Genomic DNA, 24,529 nt, shown 5'->3' on the forward strand with positions numbered 1-24,529 from the left:
TGGCTGCAAAATGGGAGATGCTTTCTCTCTAGCTCTGCGCAGCACAGCACAGCCTGGCCAGTGAAGCTGGGCTGAACCACATACGCCTTCCTCACAAGCAGAAGCATTTACTCTCCAAGGCTTTGAGAAAGCGATAAGAAACCGCACCAGTCTCTTCATAGAACTTGTTCTTTTCCTGTCACTGAACACACTCACAGAAAGGTAAGAAAAATACAGATGCAACAAGGAAAGCTGTACTGAATCCAGGGATCAGACCCCCAAGCACTCCTGCCTTCAGCAAGAGCTGCTGCCCACTGCTCCAACTCCGGGCATCCCGCTTGCGAAGTCTCTGAAACCGCTGACTGTTCCAGAGAGGTGGCAGAGGTGGTACCTGAGAGCAGGAACACGCAGCTCCCTAGGACCCAAGCATAGGTCCAAGCAGATACGCTTCCATCAAGGAGCCACAGAACACTTGATTTCAGGGCTGGACCCAGCTCACCTGAGCGCTCTCTGTCAACCTGTGACTGCAAACCCACAGTTTAAGCCTGACTCCCAGTGAGGAAACTTCACAGTGGGGCTGGAGGTGCCAAGATACAAATCCACAAATAGGTCAAGTGATAAACACCCAAAAGCAGATTAATAACCCCATCAGGAAGCTTTTGGTTGGTAAAATCAGAAGTATGACCCAGCCAGAGCCATGCAGTAATGTGCATCCGATGGGGCACAGACACATCTGGAGCAGATATGTCTACTGGAGGAAGAAGAAGAAAGGCAGGGCTGCTGATCCCTGGGGTATGTACACCCATCCCAAGAGGGACAGGGACAGAACATAACAGAGATGCAAGAGAAGAGAAGTCGAGGCAGGAATTGCCCTGAATCATGCCAAGGAAAAACCATTGGGAACAAAAAAGCAGCACAAAAATGCTCTGGGGCTTGAACGTCCTGACAGGGGCTGGGAAAGACCCTCTTCCCACAGTGCTCAGCCATGCCGTCAGGGACCCCTCTGCTGCACCCTGAATTCTGCCATCCCCCAGACGTGTGGCAGTACCGGCTCACCCTGAGCGAGACAGGGGAGAAGCTGGGACTTCACATTTCAAGGAAGGAACTTCACGATGCCGAGCGTCTCCTTGACTGAGGATCCTGCATACTTGTTCTTGCCAGCAGCTTACCTCACCACGTGCCTGCTGGCCTGAGAGCTGCTGCCGCAAATGGAAGTGACAAAGAAGGACATGGCCTTCCTCAGGAACACAGGTTTCGTTAGTGATCCAGGCTGTTCAACCCTAACGTGCTCTGCTTGTGTCATCCTGGGAAAGGACATGGGAACTTGCTTCATGCCACAGGAGACAAACCCAGTGACAAATGCACTGCAGCATCTCCTGATTCACTCTAGAAGACGGGAAGGAGAGGATATAATGGGACATCCTCTTCTGGACCATGTCTTCCTCCAGGCTTCCTTCCTGCATCTGTCCCCTCCAAGCAGGTCGTAAACCAGATATCCAGAGAGAAGGCAAGGCGAGGCAGAGGGGCCTTTGCTAATCAGAACAGCGCACTGCTCACCAAAGCCTTTGTCATCATCGCAGTAAAAAAGGTAACACGATGGTAGGTGTCGTGGCTCTTTTCCCCAATTCCAATGCCATGGAGGGAGCATGCAGACCCCCCCATCCTTGCAGAAGTCAGAGCTGGGCAGCAAGCAGCTCTGTGTTCTGTGGCCCACACATAATTAGTCCTCGCTCTAGGTAAACGTATAGGGCAATACAACACCTATGTTGGGTGCAAGGTTCAAAGCTTTCAGTGAAACCTAGGGGAGGAGAAGCCCATCTTGTACCTTCCTTAGCAACGGGCTGTGGATCACCAGTAGCACCAGGTGGAAGCAAACCAGATTTTTGCTTGGGGCAACACAGTAATGAAATGAAATGCTGAAGAAGTGCAGTAAGGAAAGCAAGTGACATCAATCTAGATCACCCCCTGAGGAAGAAATGGTGTAAAAAGGAGAGAAACCTAGTGTGTAGCAGCATCATCTGAGAGCGGTTAAACAACACCCCAGAAATTACTCTGCCTCTACAGCTGATTGTAATAATGGCCTGTGATGTCTCTGATGGAAATGTGATAAACCCACACACGCGTGTGAGCACACATGCAGAGCAGGCAGCAGCAGCAGCCATTCCCTCCCAGTTTGGTTCTATAAAGACCAAAAAATGGGGTTACAAAGTTAGGGAACTGCAGAACCACAGTATGGTACAGGGATCAAAGACTAAAAGAAAAAAAAAAATGTTCTCAAAGCTCCCACAAACTAAGGCAAGGAAATGCAATGCCTGGCTTTCCAGTGCAAAGACAGGAGGGTCAAAAGGCTCAGTGGCTCAGGAGCCGGATGACTGAGCATTGCAAGCCCATGAGTTAGGGATGCAGGGTTAGAAAAGAGGAGAAAGACTCTGAGGCTCAGGGCACTCCAACACCCATGTGTCCGAGGAGATCGGGGACAAATCGAGGGCCCGGGAGTGTTCAGGAAGCACAGGAGCTGCAACACCTTGCTCTTCTCCCTTTAGCCCTGCAGAGCGCTCCAGCATCCCCCAAACTCCCCTCTGCCCAAGCTCTACCCTGCGCTCCCCGGCCGCTGTCCGTCTGTCCTGCTGCAGCACGTCCTCTCTGCAGAGGGTGCTGTGGCCTCAGTGTCCCAGGTGTGTCTGTCCGTGGCTCACTGTCTCAGCAGCAAACTGTGCTCAAGAGGGAATGGGGAAGAAGTCATTAGCCCCACAGTGGGGAGGCGACAGAGATGGATGGGGAGGCAGCTGTGCGCCTGAGCCAAGCAGTGAAGAGGATCAGAGATGCATCGAATGACAGCTCAGCTCGGCAGGCTCTGCACAAGCACCTCATCTCCATTACCCAATACCTAGCAGCCAGGAAAATTATTCCACACCCAAATGGCACCATCAGCCGTGGCGGCAAGGAGTTCTCTGCCTGCTCCTCACCCCAGATGCAGGGAGGCAGCAACCCCTGCTTTAATGGACTGAACAAGGGAAACAGAGAAAAGAAAGATGCATTTACTTAGCGTAATTCTGTGCAGAGCATGTTCCTATCAGCTTTTCCCACCCAGCCTGGCACTGCAGAGACAGCCTTCATGAGAGGGAAGAGGTTTTCTCCAGATTCTGGTAAAAAACTCTGCTCTGCTGAATATGCCTGCCCTGTCGAGGGCTAGTGCTGAACCTCCTGCACAGAGCCCTGCTGCAGGCAGAGGCTGGGGTGCTTTCATCCGCTGCCAAACTCTTCCCAAGCAACTCTCTGCGACTGTGGCATCTGCAAGAGGACCTGCAGCAGCATCCATAGCATGAAGGAGGACATTGCTCTCTCCAACTTTGCTACTCTACCCAACCCAGTGCAGTACTTACATGCAGGCTGGGGTGGTAGGTGAGGACTCCGTTGTCACACAGCGTCACGTACTTCTTCTTCCACTCCTTGTTGAGAGACTTGCCACTGCGTTTGAGGAGAATGCCCTAAAAGAGAAGTGTCAAGAGTCTCAGACCTTGTTTGGCCCAGGCACCTCCCACTCAGCTCCAGCATTGCCCCTTGTAGGAGACAGGTCTTTGAAGAGACATGAAAATCAGGACTCAAGAAAACATCTTCTAGGTTGGCCTTCCCAACAGCATTTTCCCTGGGACTGGTTCCTCACCAACCCCAGCATGTCTCCATGGACAGCCTCCCTCCTCTCCCCATTCTCAGAGACGAGGGTCTCCACATGCCAGCACCGATGCCCAGATCCTCTGAGGGACTTATCACATACTCTGCTGTCCCAAATCACTCCCTCTGGGCAACTCTTCTTGTGCTGAAGGACAGTGCCAACACAAGGCAGAAGCCAACCTCACCACCAACCAACACTGCTTGCTCTGTTACCACAGTGCTCGCAGACCGCCCTCCATCACCAAAAGCACAGCCAGAGCGATGGCCAAGGCAAGGACAATTTGGGAGAGGCAGGAGCCAATCAGTGGAACAATGCTCCAAGATACAGGTCTCACAAGGGATGCATATTCTCTTGCCTGCTTGCAATTCTTTCTAGAGATGTCAAACAAAGGGAGCTAGGGACACATTTCAGGAGGTAGAGCAGGTCCCGGGCAGTTGAGGGTTGGGTCACCCCCTTTCCCCATCCCCATGAGGCCCATCCTATGGTCTTCAGGCACAGCACACTCCTAGGGCTTGAAAACGATTGTGCTCACACGCCCTGAAGCTACTCCCTCTTCCCACCAGCCCAGCCCAGAACTAACTTCCATTGATCTGAACCAACACTCAGAGCTTGGGACCTCCTAACCCTCTCCCCATCCAGTTCTGCCTCCCCAGAAAATCTGCTTCTAGCAGCAATTCATCATGCACCAGGTAAGACCGGAGGTGGAGAGGGAGAAGGAAGACAGGGCAAGAAGCCAGGCGTAAGGGCTCTGGAGCAGGGACCGGGGAGAGAACATCAAGTATTCTGCCGGCAGGGAGGAAAGGACAGCACGGGGGGACAAAAGTACAAATGAATAACAGAGTCTGGGAAAAAGCTGGATCTACCAACTGTCAGGCCTGGGCCCTCCGAAAGCACTGTCTGGACAGACATCCAGACTGGCTGTTCCTAATGTGGCAAAAATCTGGGCCCCAGGCCAGCACCTCCTCAAAAACCTGGACAGAAAGTCTCTGTCCTGCCAGCCTCGGCATACTTGGGGGCCCCGTCCTACTGCCTAGAGACTGAGGCTGCTGCGCCTGCATGATGGAAAAACACAACAAAAAGTTGTAGGGTTTGGCACATGCTGGGGTAACAACGCTGCCAGACATGACCATGAAATCGGCAATAAATGATGCAGAAAAGGCAGAAGTGCTCCAAGACCGCTTATATTCAGTACTTGGGAAGCAACGAGTGTGAAAAGTAAACGCCTCCTACTCATGCAAGGGAGAGAAAGTTAAAACAGAGTGGCAAAAATTAAGAGGTGTTGGTGGCAGGATCTGATCCCTTGCCTTCAAGAGCTCCGAGAGAATTAGCTGAAGAGCTCACTCAGCAGTGGTTAAAAGGTGCTGATTTTAACGTGCCTTGGAACATGGCAGCAGTCTGAAAGCTCGCGCTTTGCCAAGATCTGCAAGGGGAAAAGCAATGACCCTTGTAATTACGGCCACTTAGCCGGACGCTTACACTGGGCAAAACTGTGGAAAAGCCACACAAGAAGTGATCAGCAAAGAACGAAAGGACAGCAGTGTAACTAATGCCAACCAACGTGGAAAGAGGTCATCAGAGAAGTTTGATGCTACTTTTGGTAAGATCACAATATCTGATGACAACGGTAACTGTGTTGACACAGCATTTTTACTTCTGTAAGGATTTTAACTGAGCAGCACACACCATTAAAAACAAACTGCAAAATCCATAAAGCTATTAATGTATGGAGTAAAAACTTGTCAAGTGAAAGGTCTCAAAATGTAATCATAAATGAGAACAAGTGTAATCATAAATGGCAAATGCATGTCCAACAGAAGTACTTGTATAGAGGTCCAGCCAACCTGCTTTTGATTCACACTATTTAATCAATGTCTTCCCCAAACGAGCTCAAAGAAAACACAAAACCAGGAAACCCGACGGTAACATAGAAACTGCACAGCGCAAATCACCGCAGTGACTGGTCGCTGACACAAATTGCCTCATATCACTTGGCAAACTGGGCTCCTGAGAACAGCACGGATTTTAGCACACCTCGTGCAAGGTCCTGCTCCTAGGAACAGACTGCCAGGCCACCCTGCAGGGTGGGCTCTCTGGGCTGGAGAGCGCCATGGCCGAGCAGTTCCGGAGCTCCTGCTGCTCAGTTAGGAAGGTTACTCAACCTGGCAGTGCAGGAGCAGCAGACTATCAGGTCGGACGAGGGAGATGGTATTACCTCCAGATGTGATATTATCATAGCAAAGCAGAGCTGGAAGAGCGTTCGGAGGTCACCCCGTCACATCCCTCCCCAGGGCAGGCTCAGGTGTACTCACATCACTTCAACCTCTTCATAAGGACCGCCAGTGATGGAGGCTGCGCTCCTCCCCACCAGAGATCGGGCCCCGATGTTTCCTGCACCTCCACAACGGAATGGCAGCACAGCTCTTGTCCTGTCGCGGCGACCACTCAGAGCAGTCCCGTGCCCTCTGCAGCAGCCCTTAACGTTATCTGAAGACTGCGATTACAGCTCCATGCACTCTCTTCCGGTCTCGTAGTCCCAAATATGTCGCTCCCGTGTTGCAGAACGCACTCCTGAGAGCATTAACCCGCTTGCCCCGGAGAGTGTCCGGCTGTCCCAGAGCTCGAAAGGCAGTGTCCTGACCGGGACACGAGAGCCCACCCAAGGCAAGACTGCTTCTCGGGTCTCGTAAGCCACCCTCTCACACGCAGCGAGTGGTACCCACGTTTTCTCAATGCCAGGACACAGCTGCCTCTGCTCTGGTTGTGACCTCCACAAAATCCTCTTCTCAATCGTCAAACTGCTGGGCCACATATTTCCCACATGGTGTGTGAACATGATTATTCCTCCTCACGCATAAAGACGGTTTTATATCACACCAGCTAATCTAGATAAATGGTGGGTTCTCTGTATTGGAGAACATTTGTTTGATATCTCTCAAACAAATCTGCTCCAGACCAGGCTGAAGTTACAAATTTGGCTCAAAGTCACTAGGTGGAACTCTCTGACTTCTGGGCATAATGATCCCTTCTGGCGTTAAACCTGGCTCAGTTCTACAGCCTGACCTGTCAATACATACTGCAAAACAACGCTGGCTGCCTCTCCTCTCCTTGATGTGTCTTCGACTCGATACACCTTGGTGCTACAGAATACCTACTTCAACACTTTCAGGCTGCTGCATCTTCTGTCGAGCCCCAAAAATGTGTTGTCTGCAGAGAAGAGTTCAGCTGCAGTTAGTTCAGCTACAAGTCTGGAGCTTTGCAAATTGAAACACAAGCAAAACCAGTCCTGGAAACAGAGAATCAAGCACTGGCAGCCCATTTTTTTCAAGCCAGAAGGCACAAGAGTCCAAAATTGGGAGCAACTACGCAGTCTAAGTAAACATCTAATAAAATGGGGGGGAGGGGAAGGGACCCTTAAGGCCAAACATTTGCAAGAAACAGCTGAATCAAGGGATAGAGCTCAGTTAGACGTGTTTGCTGCTGTATTGGGGATTAAGAGGCAGGGGACAGAAGCTGAGAGGATTCCAGGTTTTAACGGTGTTGCTGTGCTGACTGCGTCAAGGTTACGACTCTGTAGCCCAACTTCTTTTTTGATGGCAGAATGTGGAAGCTTGGCCCAGCAACATGCAGAGAACTCTGGTTTTTCTGGAGGAAAGCCCCTACAGCAGCTCAGAGAGAAGTGAGAAGTGGCAAGGAGAACAGAGCCAGGTGAAATGCAGGAGAACGGGCCAGGGGCAGGCGCATCCCCACAGCTGGACTCATCCCCTCCACGCATGTCCTTGGCATGCTCCTGCACGCAGACCCCAACACGGCTCCTGGCCGGGCTCCTCGGGTCTGCCGAGATCCCTGTGCCGGTGCGCGTTGCCACACCTCAAGCTCCCTCTGCTTCTTGTGGAAAGATTTACAAGAAATAACTCTTCCACAAGTTTCTTCGCGAGTGTGGAAGTCATGCACGAAGGGAAGAAGCTGCCAGGGACGAAAGGGAAGAGAGCCCAGCCCTCTTCTTCTCCCCACTTTTCCTTTCTTTCCCGGCATTTTGTCGGCCAGCGTGAGTGTCTCTGTGTTGTGTTTGGATTGTGGTGGTGCACAGTAAAAGCAGCAGCAGCAATATGCAGCGTAATGAAGCAGGGAGCAGCGATGGCCCCCAAAGGACTCGTTTACTCCACAAATCTCCCTTCCACTCACTTTTTGCTAAGAATTTTAACACCAAACTTAATTGTAAAGTCGCGTATTGATTGGAAAATGCAAATGGCAATTTAAATGTAATCTAAGCTCCCAGCATGATCCCAGCTCCCAAGGAGGAGGAGTCACCCGCCTTGGGCCCTACTGGTGTGCATGGCCCAAACTGAGCCGGGCCAGGGATCTGGGGACCCCTGGGCTGCCTGTGCATTCAGTACAGCCTTCCCAGAAAGAATCTGGTACATGTGCAATTAGGAGTTCATTCCAGTAACGAACAGCTGGGGAAGCATAGTCTCCCGGCCTAATTAACCCACTTCTCAGAGACAAGCGTCCAGCTATGAAGCAGCTCTTCCAACCTTGCAAGACCATCTGAACCTACGTATCATCGAAAGGACATTGCAGCAGAGGGATGCGGAGTCCACAGTGCGGAGCAGCCCCAGCAGAGGCACTGGCTGCCTCCACAGCATGGAGGGAGAGGAGGTGCTGCGTAGGCGTAGAGCGGCCCCAACATCCATGGTCTCACCCGTCCCACTGGGGATTTCCATCTTTTCTAGGTGTGCGTGGGGCGTAAGGCAGGCAGAGCAGAGGCAGTGTTCTCAGTTGTGCTGAAGAGGGTGGTGACAAGCGACAGCCAGCCACCACACCTCCAAGGCAGCACACATCCCTTCTCAGCCAAGCAAAGTCTCCACCCAATGTTTCTCCTTTCTGCAACACCCATCCCAGCCTCCCACTTGGTGGTCAGCCTTCCCAGCCATCAGACATGGCTCTGGGCAGAAACCCAAAACACCGTGCGCCAAACAAGGTGGCCAGCAGTCCCTAGTGCTAGTCCTCTTCCTGCAGAGTCCAGGAAGAGATCGTGCACTGGTCACAGTGATCACAGCCACGGGTATCATGGAAGGAGCCTGCAGGGCAACTACCCCTGCTGCTGCCCCACATCACCCGCTGACTTCAACTATCTTTAGGTAATTTAAGCATGCACCAGTCTTGTTCTTCCAAGCAGAGGAATCAACCTGCTCCCAAGGTTATCTACCAGTGGCCACAGCACCACGAACACAGCACTTGTTGCCATCAGCCCAGCAGTGCACACGCTGAGGGAAGCAAAGCAGTCCGAAACCAGCCAAGCAGGCAGGCAGAAGATTCTGCATGTTTGCCACTCTACAGCCCTCAAAACGACTGGCTCCTCAGCTCTTTTATGGCTGGGCAGGACCACCAGACCACGTAAGAGTAAAACTAGCTAAAGGCCCTGCTCTTTCACTGCCCTTCAAAGAGATGGCAAGCAATGAGATCTCCACAATCTTCCAGAAAGGGCAGGTCCATATCAGAGAGCAGAGCAATCATCACCTATCCCAAATCTTCGTGATATGGAGCTACAGCTCCTGAGAGCCTTTGCTCCTTTCCACAACGGCGGTACCAAGTCATCACTCCTCCCGGAGGGATGACCCGGCAAAGGGCCACAGCAGGGCTGTGCAGAACTGCAGCACTCTGGTGTTACTCTGCATCCACCGCACTGCATGTTTACACCAACCCCATCCCCCATAACCTGCACGTGGATATCGGCCCGTTTTCTCCTTTAGGAACTGTGTGCCTTCCTAAGATGCTGTAGCACAACTGTTTCATTCAAGCAGTGGGAGGGCGGCAATTTCAGAGTGCCACAGTATCTCAAGAGACAGGTCACAGCAGTGCTCTGTGGCCCCAGCATCGCCCCAGGGCCAGCAGCTCCAGTATGGCATAACACAGTCAGTCGGAGCCCAGGGAGGAGAGCCATTTGCATAAACTGGTGCCTACCTTTCTGACAAGACACCACTTCCCCCGGTGCCAGTACATGTTCCTGTAAAAAGACTGCCAGGATCTCCTCTGCGAAATCACCTCCTGCAGCTTTGGCTACGGGAGGTGCCAGTCCTGAGCCCGGGCACAGACCCAGATCTCACAAGGTAACGTTTTGCTCCGGGCTCTCCTGGCGAGCTGCTGCTGTACAAACTGGTCAATTCGCTTAGGTCCTGGACCAGGCAAGTAGTTTGGCACCTACTTCTTCTTGCAAAGACCAGGAATGATGTGCAAGCTTTGTTTTGCAGACCTAGGCCTTTGTCAGCTCTCCACCCGTTCAACACGGTAACAGCACTGCTCTGCCTACAGCAAGGAACAACTTAATAATTACATCAAAACACTGCAATCTCCAGCAAACCGGACAAGGCCAGGCCCACTTAGCAACACAGGGAGACACAGGAGCAGGTAAAGAAAGCATCTTGCCCTGCTGAGTGAAGGGAAATCCTGGAAAAAGCAACCCAAAGGTCCAGAAACCAAATGCCATGGAAATGCTCCCATGATCGGATCTCCTGCAGTCAGCAGCATGGTTTTGGGCAGCCAAGTCGGGTCTAGCTCAAGGCTCCAGTTGCTCTGCTCTCAGCCTCCCCTTCCTCACCGCAGAACAACTGCCCACTGCTTGCTGGGCTGACTCAAAATCAGAGCGCGCAGGCGCTGCCTCTGCAAACCAACTACGCGCCATGCTGACCGGCAGCCAGAAGGCAGCATGTGTCAGGAGGCCGGACACGGATCGTGCACCTCATGGCCCTCTAGGTCAGCGCTAGCTGGTGCTGGAGCAGGCATGCCCATCGTCTCCAGCACACAGCCCCTGCCGCAGGGTGTGCAGAGGCAGCTAGCTCTGCTTGGAAATGAGAGGAGCAGCGCGGGCAGAGGGGCAAGCACCCCTGCAGCAGAAGCGGTGGAAGAAACAGTTAAAGGAGCCTTGATCCCTGCTCCAACCAGATTAAAAAAAAGGACCTGTGCTGTAGAGAGAGAAGGGGCATAACCTGGCACGCAGCTGCTGTGCCCCTTCCTGCTGGGGCTGCGCCAACTTTTGGCACTCTGGAAGCAGAGCCCCCATGTGCGAGACCCCACAGCCCCTGCCCCAGCGCCCGGCATTGCTCCCCCTGCCACTGCTCCCCTCTGGCTCCAGAGCCAGCCTTCGGCATGCTGCCTCCCAAACGCAGCCCTCCTTCCAGCGCTGCTCCGCTGCACTCCCCCGCCAGCGGCACTGACAACGGCCCTTCGCAAACCTCTCACAGCATTACTATGTGGACTGGAGAGGGCAGGAAGCTTTGGGAGCTCCAGCAGCAAGCAGGGTCTCTCTCTTTTGACCCACCACCCTCAGTCAGCCTGGCCTCACTGAGTCCTCCCCAGGGATCTCTTTCCCCAATGAATACTCAGCATGAAACGGTACCAGGGAGACAGTACCTGGCTGGGATGCACTCTACCCCCCTGCCCCACTGACCAACGCTCCTGCGATGCAGAGACGTAACCGGCCCCACGTGCACAGCAGCTCAGCTCTGGCAGCGAGCAGGCAGATGGGGCAGAGAGAGGCCAGCTGGGGCCGTGGGAAGAAAAATGGATTCGCAACAGGGGGCACAGGGTGCAAGGCAGAGGCACAGCCAGGTGCTGCAAAGCAGTGTATGGATGAGCCTTGCCAGCAGTGCAAGGAAATACTGGCAGAAACACCATCCAGCCAATCCATACCACTTGGCTTGCTCAGACATTACCCGTCGCTGCTTTCCAGCTGATGGACACGGGGCAGGCAATGCTCGGGGTCGGTTCCAGGCAGCTCGAGCTTCCCTGGAAGCCAGGAGGCAGGAGCTGAACACAGCTGCCGGGGCAAGCGGCTGCCTCCCTCTGATTCACAACGGCTCACGGCACAAGCGCTGCGCTGGCTGCTTTTTGCCATTGCCCATGATGAGGAGAGCCTCCCTGTCCTGCCGGAGGGCCGGCACGGAGCAGGAGCAGGAGCAGGAGCAGGAGCAGGAGCAGGAGCAGCGCTGCGGCGGGGGCTGCGGCGGGGGTCGGGAGCGGGCGCGGGGCGCGGATGCCCTCTGCTGGAACCGCTCTGCCAGCCGGCCGCCGCGGCCCCCGCTCCGCACCCAGCACCCAAACAGGGCGCGGGGCCCAGGCCGGCACCCCCGGCACAGCGCTCCTCGGCTGCCGGCAGCCCCGAGGCGCCTGGTTGGCCTGGTGGGCCGAGGGGCAGCCGGCTCCTCCGCGCTCTCCCCGCCTCGTGCCGAGTGAAGGCACCCCAGTCCACGCCGTGAAGCCTCGCGGCACCTCCCCAGGGAGCCTGCTCTCACAGGGGGGTGAAGGGAGGAGGATCGAACCTGCTTCATGGGAATGGCCCGCCCGCTGCCGATACTGTCCGCTTTACACTCTGGCACCTTCTTCTCCCGCTCCGGGTCCGCGCCCTTTCGAGACTGGAAGAGAAGAAACACAGGTCTGTTAGAGACAGGGGCACGGGAGACGGAAACGCATGGCCCCACCGTCCCCAGCAGGCTGCCAGACCAGACCAGACCAGACCACTCTCCCCCAGGCCAGGTCTCCCAGCGCATGGAGCAGCCAGCGTCTCACCCGTCCCCTCTCGGGACACTCCGGACCCAGCCTCCCCACCAGCTGTCCCCTGGCAAGCTGTCCTCTCCCCCCACAACTGCAAGCAGAGCTGTCCTAGCAGAACGGGGCCACCTCTGACCCCCCTCCCGCAGGGGCACACAGGACATGGCGACAGACAGAAATGGCATGGGATGCAGGTGGAGCATGGATGGAAGCAGGAGAGGCTAAGGCAGTGAAGGAACTCACACCTCTACTAATCCAACAGATTTATTCTGTTAACACACTTGCACCATACAAAGTAGCACAGGTCACCGGGCAGAGATACCAGCCCCTTACAAAAGAGCATGGACAATAAATATCTATCACACGTCTAGAGAGTTGAGAGCAAAACCCGCCAGCCCCCCGAGGGTGGCTGCGGTGAGAGCAAACTCCAATAAATACAATATGAAATATACAGTCTGTTGAGCAGAACTCATTCAAAGTGCTTAGGACAGAGGAAAATATCAAGTCATACACGGCATGGAGCACAATCAATACATTCAGAATCACAACAATGGCAGAAGGGCAGCGGCAGCGTCTCTCTGGAGCGTCCTACACACCCCCTCAGTCCGGGAGCGCCCCATGTGCTTTGGATCAGAAAGGGACACGAGCCCCACACGCCTGGGACACCGATTCACTTGCTTTTGGGCCCAGAACAAAACAAAGAGATTGAAAGAGAAGAAAACTAAAGAGACATAGATGGCTGCTCTGCTGCGAGGAGGAAGAGGAGGAGGAGCAGGAGTCCATGCAGGCTGCAGGAGGTGCAGTAGGGAGGAAGGAGCTGAGTGCTAGCGGCAGGCGCTAACAGCAGCTCCCGCAGGCAGCAGCAAAGCGTCTTTTGGCCCATCCAGCTCCACTCGCTGCTGTCGCCCGGTCCCGGTGGGTCTGCAGGTCTTCCCATCCCATGAGGGTCGTCCGCCTGGCATCCCCGAGCATGGAAAGTGCCTAGACAGCATCCAGCAGGCCCAGAAATGTCCCAGCTTAAAGTGCAGGCGCAGGCCGTCTCAGCGCTTCCTAGACTTTACATTGGGGGGATTTAAAAGGCTCCTGCGTGTCTCCGAGGGGGGGACCCATGCTGGCTGGAGGGCGGGCGAGCCTCTAATCTTAGATCAATCCCAGTGCCCATCCCTTATCCGGCCCTGGAGAGGCAATGAAAAGTGAGAGAATTTGTACAGAGGTGCCGTGTGTAACCACCTGGATCTTCTAATTTGGAAGGAGTTGGAAAGGCCTTTTTGTTGATGAAAAGTTGGAAACAGTGGCACATATCTGCAAATATCGAAAGAATAAAGAGTTTGGCAAGTTATACTCAGAACATGGACACGAGTCTGTCAGCGATGGGCGCCAGCGGACAGGCAGACAGACAGGCCACAGAGCGAGGCGCCGGCGGCAGCAGCAGTCGGGGTCTGGGCTCCAGCTAGCGGGGACGGGGTGGGCGCCTCTCGGGCAGAGTCTGCCTCCACTGCTGGCCCCCGGCACGCAGACCCCGCCTCTGCGGCGGCAGGGCACGATCCGGGGTGGGGAGCAGGAGGGGAGCAAGAGCAGGAGAGGAGGAGGAGGAGGAGGAGGAGAGGAGAGGAGGAGGAGGAGGAGGAGGAGGACTGGACGTGAAGGAGCCAGGCACAGCTCGGGACTGGGGCTGCAGCTGCTCCCAGAGCTGAGCGGAGCACGGCCCTGCCCTACGCTGGACCTCGGAGAGGCCCGTGCCCACCTGGGAGACACCACGAGGACGGGGGGCTGCTGGCTACACCTACGCTGCCTGCCCGGGAAAAGCCAGTGGCAGAAAAACAGCCTTCCCTTCCCTTCTCTGCTCTTCCTGGCCCTGTCCCACTGCGGGAGGAGGTGTCGGGAGCTGCTGCTGCTGCCACAACCAAATGGGGTGAAGACTTCAATGTGAGCCATGTATGTGCACCAGCACAAGAGCAAGCAAGTGAGCGTGAGCCCCAGCACCGCGGCGAGCGAGCGCGAGCCCGGATGAGCACAGGTGAGCCCCGCAGCGAGAGTGAGCAAGCCTGAGCCCAGAATGAGCGAGCAAGTGAGAGCCCTAGACAGATGATGACGTCCACAGCAAATAAGCGTAAGCCCCACAGCAAGCCGCCCTCCTCCTCCCGCCACGAGCGTTCGCCCACACCAAGTGAGCTGAGCATGGGGCTCCAGGAGGAGTGAGAGAGCGTGAACATGAGCTGACGGCGAGTCCAGAACCCGTCGGCACGCAGGCGAGCAGAAGGATGGGTGACAGTGCATGAGCGCCCACGTGCACTGGTGCACAGCAGCAAGCATGAGCAAAAGAAACGGCGGGGAGGGAGGAAAAGCATCCATCAGCACTGAAGTGCAACAGTAAGCATGACCATCGACAACAGGAGACCTACAGGGCATCTTCAGGGAGGCGTGAGCACACAGAGGAGGGGAGGGCTAGTAAAGAAACAACCATGCGTCAGGAGCAGTGGATCCGCTGCAAAGGGCGGTGTGTGCTGGGAGGAGGAGGTTGGCGGGGGACAGCCTACCTGCCAGGCAGCGCAGGGAGCGGGGGCGAGCACGTGTGCTGGGGAGGGGCTGGGAACACGTGCAGAGAACTGGGAGGTGTATGAGATGCAAATGGTGGGGAGCGCACGGAGCATTCAGGACATCAGAGCAGATGCTTCCAGCATGTCAGAAGCTGGGGAAGATGGGTGCACTCCCAGCATGAGGAGTCAGGGGAATCTGGGATGCCAATAGTGCAGTGAGAGGGATGGGGCATGGGACATCGTGAGTTTATGTGGTCTGGGTCCAGAGCAATGGCAGCTGTTCGCAGAGGGTGACATGGTGCAACACATACAAGGACTTTGTGGTGGCCAGTTCCACAGACAGCAGACACGGGTGTACTTAGCAATGGTGGCTGGAAAGCACATTTAGATGGGGAGGAGGACAGAGGCCTGAGCCCAGCACATTTACAGGGGCACCAGGGGGAGAGGAGCACATTTACATGGGGAACAGAGGCTATCTACGCTAGACATGGGGACTAGGAGTATGTGTGCGCTAACAGCAAGGGGAAACTCGTGGGCTGCGCTAACAGCAAGGTGAGTGTGTGGGCAGGACTGTGTGCGCGCTGCGTGGACGGGTGTGTGCGTCGTGTGAGAGCGTGCTGAGAGGCAGGCTGCAATTTAACCAGCAGAGAAAATAGCTGCAAACGTACCCTGCACCACCTGGGGCCCACAGCTTCGCTGGCTCCCTAATGCCTCCCCTCCCTCCAGGCCCCACAGCAGTTCCCAGGCGCACTGCTCAAGTCACACAGACGCGGGGTTTGGGTTCTGGAGCGAGTGGGGCCCAGTGCCACATGCTGGGCTCTGCACAGCACGGCTGGCACCAAAGAGGAGGCCCAGTCACCAGGGGCTTCGTGCCACGCTCGGGGGACAGGGCCCCAAGGAGAGGAACAGCAGAGGTCACTGGTGCTGTGCACGCACAAAGCGCAGCTCTCCCCAGTGAAGATCAGGGAGCTCTGCTCACGTACATGCTCACACACACACGCACGTATCCCATGCACACTCCCACGTGTGCAAGGAGTGGCTTGCTCTCAGGTGCTCCTCCATGCACACGCACACCCATCAGAAGCAGCTCTCAGCACCATGGTCCCTACACACGCAGAAGGCTCCCTCCCTCCCTGCTGCGCACGCACACTCCTGCGGGGAGACCCCCCAGGCGCCCACTCTGCGTCCCCTGCCACCCGCCCCTCCCTGGCCAGCACAGCAAGGTTCACCTAGAGACTAGTGCACGAAAGCCTGGGGGGTGAGACTGCTGCGGATCCGCTCCCTTCCCCTCTCCTTGCCTGACCCTCAGAAAACTCATCCCAAAGATCCTCCGACCCCAGTGTCACTTACCGTGAATATGTTGGAGCGCCGCTTCGACTGCTTGCGGATGGGGGTGGGCGTGTTGGAGGCAGCAATGGTCTCAATCCGTAGCTCCCGCTGGCTGATGCTAGGTGTGGAGGGCACAGAGGAGGAGTAGTCACTGAAGGCCCCTCCACCATTGGTGGCCTAGGGCAGAATGAGACGGGACAGTCAGACAGACAGGCAGCTCCCCGGGGGCACGACTGCAGAAATACCTTCCACCTATGCAGCCTTGCGCACCGGGGGCAAGGAAGCGCGGCACGGGACTGGGACAGGGGAGACATCCCATGCCATGCCCTGCTCCTGCCCAACGGGGGATCTTGGGAAAGCTGTTTCCCTTCTTTCTGCTTTAGTTTTTCCACTGGTAAAATGTTAAAGTTCTGAAATCGACAGTGAAGAGCAGCAAATGGACAGAGACACCCGACTGCTGGCTGTCGGCCCAGGGAAGCCCTTCCAGACAAAGGTCTGGAGCAAAGGCACGGAGGCAGCAATGAAGCACGCAGCCCTGAAGAGCAGCAGCTGGCTCTCTGAGAAGAGGGGCATGGCTGGGGTACTTCAGCATGCTCCCTGTCCAAAACACGGGACCGCTGCAGCTACCCCTCGGACAGTCTGCTGGTGAGAACCCTCCTCTCCACAGAGGCCATCTGACATGAAGCGGCGAGACAGCCCAGAGCCTGCCGGGCTCCACGTCCCGCTTGGTCACTTCCCTGCCTCACGACGACACCTACGGTACCAACGGGGATGTGTGTCCCTATGACTCAGGCCCTCGCCTTTCCAGGGTCCTGAAGCACAGCGTGCCACACGCCAAGCCCATGCTCTATGTAAAATGCATCTCCGCCACTGGTTTGAGGTTTACCCAAGCAGACCCCAAGGGTGGCACACACCTCTCGTGCCTGTGGACCACCATGGCCTTGGCTGCAGTGGCCCATGTCTGGGAACACGTGGGACAACACACTGCGTCGTCAGTAACAACTTGCTCGACTTCAGGGAGAGGGGAAGATCTAACCGTGCAGTTTGTGCAACCATCTCAGCGACGCTTTTCTTTCAGACAAGTAGCTGCTCACTCCCATTCTGCTCACGCAAGCTCTGCGGGCAACAACGTGCTTACAAGAGGTCCCAAAGAGCAACACCTGCACAAAAGCATTTCAGATCTACAGCCTAGGACATCTTACTACAACGAGGCACGTGGCAGCCTGAGCTCTCTTTGGCAGGTCTGCGGATCTTTGAACAGCACTTCAAAAATACATTGAAGAAGCTGCCCCCAGAAGGCTCCCCTTGCAGGGAGCAGCCTGCCTCCTCCCAGCTCACAGGCTCACAGAGCAGCGGCACTGGATGGCCCCGGGACTTCCTCCACTCCCACCTACTGCTTAGAGCAGAAAGTGCAAGCACGAGCGGGATGAGGATCTGCCAGAGGTGCTCAGTGGGAAAACACCCGCGTGCACACGCTGTGCCCGGTGGGATTGGATCCTTATTCTGAGACAAGCAGTTAAGAAACATTGGAAGTGTGAAAAGAAGCTATGCAGGCAGAGCAGCAACCACGACCCACACCCCAGTCTCTTAGAAGGGGTGCAACTTTCATTCAAGCTATGGACCGTCTCATCTCTTGATGAGAGAGAGGAGATAAGACACACAAAAGAGAACTTCTTTTAAGAGAGGAAAGAGCCATCCGAGAATCAGCTCAACTTCTTCCTCTCTGAGGCAGACCAAAGGACTTCTGACTGAGGGCAGCTAGGTGTGCTGCAGGGAAATCCTGCTCCAGAAGGACTCTGAGATGGACCTCCTTCGCAGCCACATTTAGGGAGCTGACAGCTGTTTCTAGGAAGTTACAGTGCCCCTACTTGCCAGGGCTACCCCAGCCTGCAGAGCAGCTCCACAAAGGCCTGCTTGCAGCACGGTATCTGCTGCCCGTAGTCAGAGCAAAACAGCCTTCCACAGCAGGGAGGTGAAGCCCGTGGGGAGGCAGCTGCCCTGACAAAACGTCCTTGAAGGCCGCTGCCTCCGGGTGGGTCTGGAAGACCCTAACCCCATGCTGGAGACAGGGCAGCACCCAATGGCAGATCCTCTGCAGCCTGCCCAGCTCTCTGATGGCTCAGCAGGGAAAGGGAGCCTCGTACCAAAAGGAACTCATCAGGTTGAGCTCCTACCTGCCGCCAGCCTGGCAGCACGCGTGGCTCAAACCGAGGAGCCGGAGGCCACGTGGCTGCTCCGTGGCTTTCAGGGAAGCCTTGCTGTGAGCAGGGGCCTCCCTGCAAGTCTGGGACTCAGACTGTCCCGAGCCTGTCTGGAGACAGGAAAGCTTCTAGCACCCTGAAATGCAGAATGAGTGGGCACCTGGTCTGCTTGTACTTCTCTGCGCCTAAAAGAGGCCAGGCACTCCATCCGGAGAAGTGAACGTTGCCATGGAGCTTCTCTGGAGGCTGTCCAGCTGATGAACCCTGGGCTGAACGAGGGAGTTCTGCTGTCATGTCCCAGGGGACAGGGGACCACCAGGGACATGGAGAAGCAAAGCAATGTGCCACCCTGCCAGTGACTTCTGAGCCATTAACAGAGACAGCTCCTGCAAACCATGGATTCAACACTGCATGAAGAAGCGTTCTGCAAGTGCTGCGATGAAGGCACAGATGCAGAAAGCTAGGGTTACCAAGTCGAAGAGAATTTGCTGAGACAGCTCAAGTTTAGGATCAGGCATAACAATGCCTGTACAATCAGTACGTAATTGATGCATAATGTGTGAACCATGTCAAAAGAAGAAAAAGATCCAAAGTGTGAGGGAAGAGATGGTCAATGCTGCAACACAGAGAACCTGCTACCCAGGAGGGTGAGCCAGGCAAAGCTGCCAGGAGTCCAGAAACCACTCTGAGGCACTCTCCTGGCTAAGCCCTTGATATTTCAGTAACCTTGTCAGCACATCTATGAAGCTACAACTGAGGGAAGGATTCAGTTCAGAAGAGGCTGTAGAGTTTGAGCTCCTGCCATAGCAGCTGGGACAAACCCTACGGATGTTAGCTGATGGACGCTAAAGCTCCTAGGAAGAAATCTTGCTAAATTGCGGTTTATAATTTACATACTCCCTGTAACCTCGTTTGTAATTTTTGCCTGGCCAGAATAACTTTCCTCGGCCCATAAGTTTGCCTAGTGTTGGAGACAAGTCAAGGTTACCGTCTTTCTTGAGCGACGAAGGACACAAGCATTTGAGCCTGCTGGAGTCCCACAGACACCCACACCTCAGGAAAGGTACTGGGGCCGAAGGATGACCTGCACCAAGCTACAAAGGCTAGTGTGAGGGCTGGGGCCATCCCATGAGTTTGGGGGCAGAGGAGAAATTCCCCTAAAGGCAGACAGCAGTGCAGCCTCTGGCTACACAGGCAATCCTGAGCCACCGCACCTTCAGCTGAAGCAGACTACTCCAAGACTTCAGTAGGGGACCCAGGGACCCAGAACAAATTGCAGGGATGCGGGACAACCCTGACAAGATGTCAGGTCTGGGCAAATACCTCATTTTCGCTCCCGGCAGCTATTTTGCTGATCCACCTGAACAACCACCTATGGTTGCTATCGAAATCTAAGAACACAGCAGAAGCTGAAAACTTAGTAAAAAACATGCAGGACATATCCTTCCCGTTAGTATGTAATGGGTGGATATCGTGAACTTCAAAGAATATCGATGGTACCATAGGGCGCCTGAGCAGGGAAGAACTCAGCTGAAGTTAAGCTCTAGTAACTCTTTGCATAAAAAGGTACGAGGCAGAACAAGGAGTGAAATTTGGGAAGGGCTCTGAACGGAAGAGTGCAAACAAACAGCAGCCACTGACTCAGCCTCTGCACCAGAACAGGGAAGAAGCCAGAGGAGAGTAGAGAGCATGAAATGGAGGGCATCGCGAGCTCAGCGGGCTACGGGCTTCCGTGAGGAAATGCAAGCGCCCGTTGCTTCAGCTGCTGACACACACGCGCTGACTGAACTCTGCTGAAATGCGCTGCGACAGGCAGCGAAGTGCTCATTACCGAGCACAGGTGAGCTGCAGTTTGTGTTTCATTTCACTTGCAAACTTTAAGTTTCCAGTCCTTTCATCTGCTCTTACTAAAGTCTCGGTTAGCACACTTCCCAGTGTCACGGAAGAGCCCGTGCGGGCCCACAGGCCAAGGCCATCAGTGAAGCCATGGCGCTGGGCAGCCCCATGCCAGTAGGGCAGCTGAGCAGGGCCGGGCATGGCCGGGCACCCAGGCAGCGGCGGGGCCCAGCAGCGGCTCCCAAGGCCTCAGGGACTATGCAGTTCACTCCATCAGCCTGCAAAGCTCAACGTGGGGTGCCTGTGTTACCTCCTGCCAGCTGCTGGGAACGAGTTCCCTGGCAGAAAGACAAAATTCCATCCCACAGCAAACAGGCAACGGTGACTCATCCCGCAGCCTGGGGTACTCCTAAAGGCATCTCTGAGTCCCTGAAGAAAGATGGAGAAAGGGGTAGCAACCATAAGGAAATCAGGTGGAATAACTCTGCGAGTACTGCAAGCATCCACTGGCCCGAGAAACTCCCACCCACACCCCGCAGGCAAGGGACAGGCAGCTGCCAGAAGGGAGCAGGGTGGAAGTCAAGGCCAAGCCAAGGAACAGGGCTCCCAAACCCATCTAACCTGCTCGCCCAGTGACTGGTGCGGGCAGGACACAGGAGAGGAGAGCCCGAACCAGCAGGCAAGCAAGAGCTTTCCTTGGGGGCTGCAGGGCCCTGGGGATCCCAAGTGTCTGTTCAAATGGGTGCAGATCCGCATCCCACAAGCTGCTGGGAAAGCCCAAGGGACAGACCTGGCGTCCTCGAGGGCGCGTGCCCGACTCCCAGGGCTGGCCCTGGCTCCTGCCATGCCAGAGGACCAGCGAGATGCTGAACGTGGTACCTGGGGTCACAGACCTGACGAGCATGTCTGGCACACTTGTGAGTGCTGGTGGAAAACCCTGGCCACAGCCGACCTGTTACTACAGCTCCCCTCCTCTCTGCCTTGATGTGAGCAGTGTCCTGTGAAGCACCAGGCACCGCTGTGGAATAAAAGCAAAAAACCCCAGAACTCCCAAAGACAGAAGTAAAACCAGGGCCTTCGGCTGGTTCAAGAACAGTGACATAAAGAGGCTCATCCACTGTGCAGTGACACCAAAACACCTCACACGGCACGCCTGTCGCAGAGCCCTGCCCATTTGGGAAGCTGGCACAACCATGAAGGTTTGGAAACCAGCCACCATCTCACACCAGGAGAAGAAAGTCCTCCAGACAGATGGGTGACAAAATCACCAGGGTCCTCTGGGGTGTCTCCTCTACCAGTAATTGCAATGGACTGGCCAGATTGTCAGGAGACCGGAGAAGTAATGTCCATTTCCAAAAAAGTTAGTTTCGCTCAACTAGTAGCATCAAACTACTTCCAGAAAAGATGTCCCCAGAACTAGGACGAGAGACGGGGCTGGATCCCAGCGCCTGCCTGACGTAAGGGACCCTTTGTGGGGACCACTTGTTCCCTTTCCCAGACAACAAGTGCTGCCTTCACTGGCAGCTCCAGAAGACAGAGCTCTCCCCGCCTGCACGGGCCAGGAGACAGGCACCAAGCAGAACATCCTTCTCATCTCAGACGGCACCACTGTCTCTCTGGACTCAAAGCTACGAAGGGAAGCAGACCTCAGCCACAGCTACTGGCAGAAGGGAAGAGGAACGAGCCAGGGGGAAGGGCATGCTGTTGCTAACAGCCCTCAGAAAGGCAGCCGGTTAAGGGGAATGAAATGCTCCCTGAGATGCCGTAACTACCTGGAAGGGACGGAGCAACGCTGCCACCACACACGGCCAGCAGCCGCAGGCAACACCTCAGCACCCAAAACCAGGCCCTGCAAGGACAGAGCGGCGTACAGGCTCCCAGGGGCTCCTCCTGGCCCAGCACTCAAGATGCAAATGCCAGTCCTGCTGCTCCCACAAGTGGTACTGAGAAGAAGAAGAGATCCTTCCGTCCCAGTGCGTGTGTCTTGCCTGCGTACACCAACACCTAGCTGCGGTACAAGGCAAACAAAAACTCCTAACTGTATTCTTTGTCTGGGTTCTTTCCATCTCATCTCCATGTTAAATCCTGTGTTCCCAAACCCTTCCTTGAGATCCTTTTCCCTGTGCCAGTTCCTGCTCTCTTAACTTGTGTAGGCAAGTAAGAAACCTTGGCAAGAGCCCCATACCCTCAGGTAGGAAAAGACAGAACACAGCCACTACTCTGCAAAGGCCTTGTCACTCTCTTTTTCGTCCTTCCTGACAGTGTACAGTCTGGCCACCTCCTCCCAGAGCTGACCCACAGGCTATCTCAGTGCCAGGAGTGCAGGACACCTCCCAGGAGCGAGGCCACCGTCACCGAGCCCCACGAGAGGCTCCAGCACTTCTGCAGCCCAGACCGGAGAGCAGTGCCCAGCAGGACTCTGGAGCTGTCTGCACCCAGCTCTCCTGCGTTAGGGACAGCTGCTCCAGCTCGTGCTGGAGATCATACCATTTGGTGCATCGCCACCATCGCAGTGCACTCCTGAGCAGCGATTCAGGGCTCTTTTGCACCCCTGCTGCGATACTGCCTGCAACAACTGTCACCGTGCTCACTATGGGATGTGTGTCCTCCCGCACGGGCAGCAAGCCCATGTGCATCAGAGTGCGTGAGCTGCTCTGCCCAGGTCCACGTTAGAAACCAGGGATCAGTGAACCTGTGTTTCTCAAAGCCAGTTGGATTTTCTCTGAGGAGAGCGGGAAGCAGTTCCAGAACCTCATTCCTGAGCCCAAGAGAGAACAGGGAAATACTTCACAGCATTTTACGATCACTCACCAGTTCCATTACTTCATGCTCTATTTTTAGGAGAAGTGGTTTCTGTAGTGGAGGAGATATGTGTAAACACCACGGCAAAGATTACTGCAGCAGGTCACCGGGAACCAAAAGGTTTTGTGGTTGAGCCACAGAAGACCCAGGGAACAGAAATTAACTTTGATCCTCACTGTGGCCTCCTGGTTTGCTGAGCGCAGGAGGGGTTTTGGGCCCCTCAATACAAGGAGGACATTGAGGTGCTGGAGCGTGTCAGAGAAGGGCAACGGAGCTGGGGAAGGGTCTGGAGCACAGGGCTGGTGGGGAGCGGCTGAGGGAGCTGGGGGTGTTCAGCCTGGAGAAGAGGAGGCTGAGGGGAGACCTTATCGCTCTCTACAACTGCATGAAAGGAGGGTGTAGTGAGGTGGGTGTTGGTCTCTTCTCCCAAGTAGTTAGCGATAGGACGAGAGGAAATGGGCTTAAGCTGCGCCAGGGGAGGTTTAGGTTGGAAATTAGGACAAATTTGTTTATGGAAAGGTTGGTCAGGCATTGGAACAGGCTGCCCAGAGAGGTGGTGGAGTCCCCATCCCTGGAAGTGTTCAAAAAACGGGCAGATGTGGCACTTGGGGACATGGTTTAGTCTAGTCTACCCTTGATTGGTTTAGTGTGGACTTGGTAGTGTAGGTTAATGGTTGGACTGGATGATCTTAAAGGTCTTTTCCAACCTAAACAATTCTATGATTCTATGACACAGGAGGGACAGGCAGAGAGAATGTACGGGGGAGGGAGGACAGAGGGCGGAAGCTCCAGAAGGACATGGCCTATCATTATTGCTGACATGGCTACAACCCAGGCAATCAATAGATATTTCTTGCTTAGAAAGGCCTCGTAGTCAGCTGCGATTTCCTGTTAGCTGCATGCTGTGTTACTTCCCTTCAACAGCTCTGGTTTCCCACCAGAACTACCTAGGTCCCTGCGGCAAAGCCCCAGAAGCACAGCAAGGTGCTGAAAGTAAAGGTCCTGCCTCGGAGCCAAGGAGCCAGCGTTCACCTCCACAGACATCATCTGCAAACTGGGCTGAAAGGTACTCTGCAGGAAGGAAAGTAGGGACGTTTCTGAGCAAAAACCTCTAACAAAGCTCATGACACACAGTTAGAAACCTCTTCTGATGCCCAAACTTCGCTTCCCCACAGCCAGTCTTAGATCCACCCCTTTTGTTCTGGCACCATCTTCTCTTAAAAAGTTCTTTCCTTTCACAGCTTTGTATTTTAGAGCTCAGGGTTGGTCATTTCAGCCTTCACTTTCCTAAGCTAAACAAGCCAAGTGCTTAACTTCCTCTTGTGTCAGGGTCTCTCTTCCCTCCCACTCACTTTCTGCTGTTCCTACACCAGTTTCAAGGCATACTTACTCGAGTGACTGGAATCAGACTGAGGAGTCTGGCATCCCCACACCCCTCACATGGGGAACACATTTTTATCCTCGCTACAAACACGCTGCCCAGCACAGCAAGTGCCATTAGTACATATTTGTTAGGACTTTTCTCATACTTTGGACACTGAAGAAAATATTAAACAAGTGTTCCGCTCCTCCCTAAGGAACGCTGCCCTTGGCCATCTTCCACCCCGCTCCCCCTTTCAGTACACACT

The 24,529-nt window shown here is 55.0% G+C and overlaps 1 protein-coding gene across 4 annotated transcripts in view; it reads right to left on the minus strand.

Moving 5' to 3' along the window:
• Positions 1-24,529, minus strand: part of AGAP3 (ArfGAP with GTPase domain, ankyrin repeat and PH domain 3) — a 148,952-nt gene that overhangs the window by 50,251 nt on the left and 74,172 nt on the right. For 2 of the 4 annotated variants that reach the window (XM_075704778.1, XM_075704777.1), the window contains exons 8-10: positions 16,084-16,239; positions 11,968-12,060; positions 3,363-3,467 (exon numbers count right to left, since the gene is read on the minus strand). In XM_075704778.1, the coding sequence (XP_075560893.1) occupies positions 3,363-3,467; positions 11,968-12,060; positions 16,084-16,239 (354 nt within the window). Of the gene's footprint in view, positions 1-3,362; positions 3,468-11,967; positions 12,061-13,435; positions 13,499-16,083; positions 16,240-24,529 lie in introns of those variants that run through there. The other 2 variants (XM_075704780.1, XM_075704781.1) reach the window with 2 other exon arrangements.

This window comes from Pelecanus crispus, chromosome 2, assembly GCF_030463565.1.
Source record: "Pelecanus crispus isolate bPelCri1 chromosome 2, bPelCri1.pri, whole genome shotgun sequence".
In the NCBI taxonomy this organism is placed as follows: domain Eukaryota; kingdom Metazoa; phylum Chordata; class Aves; order Pelecaniformes; family Pelecanidae; genus Pelecanus; species Pelecanus crispus.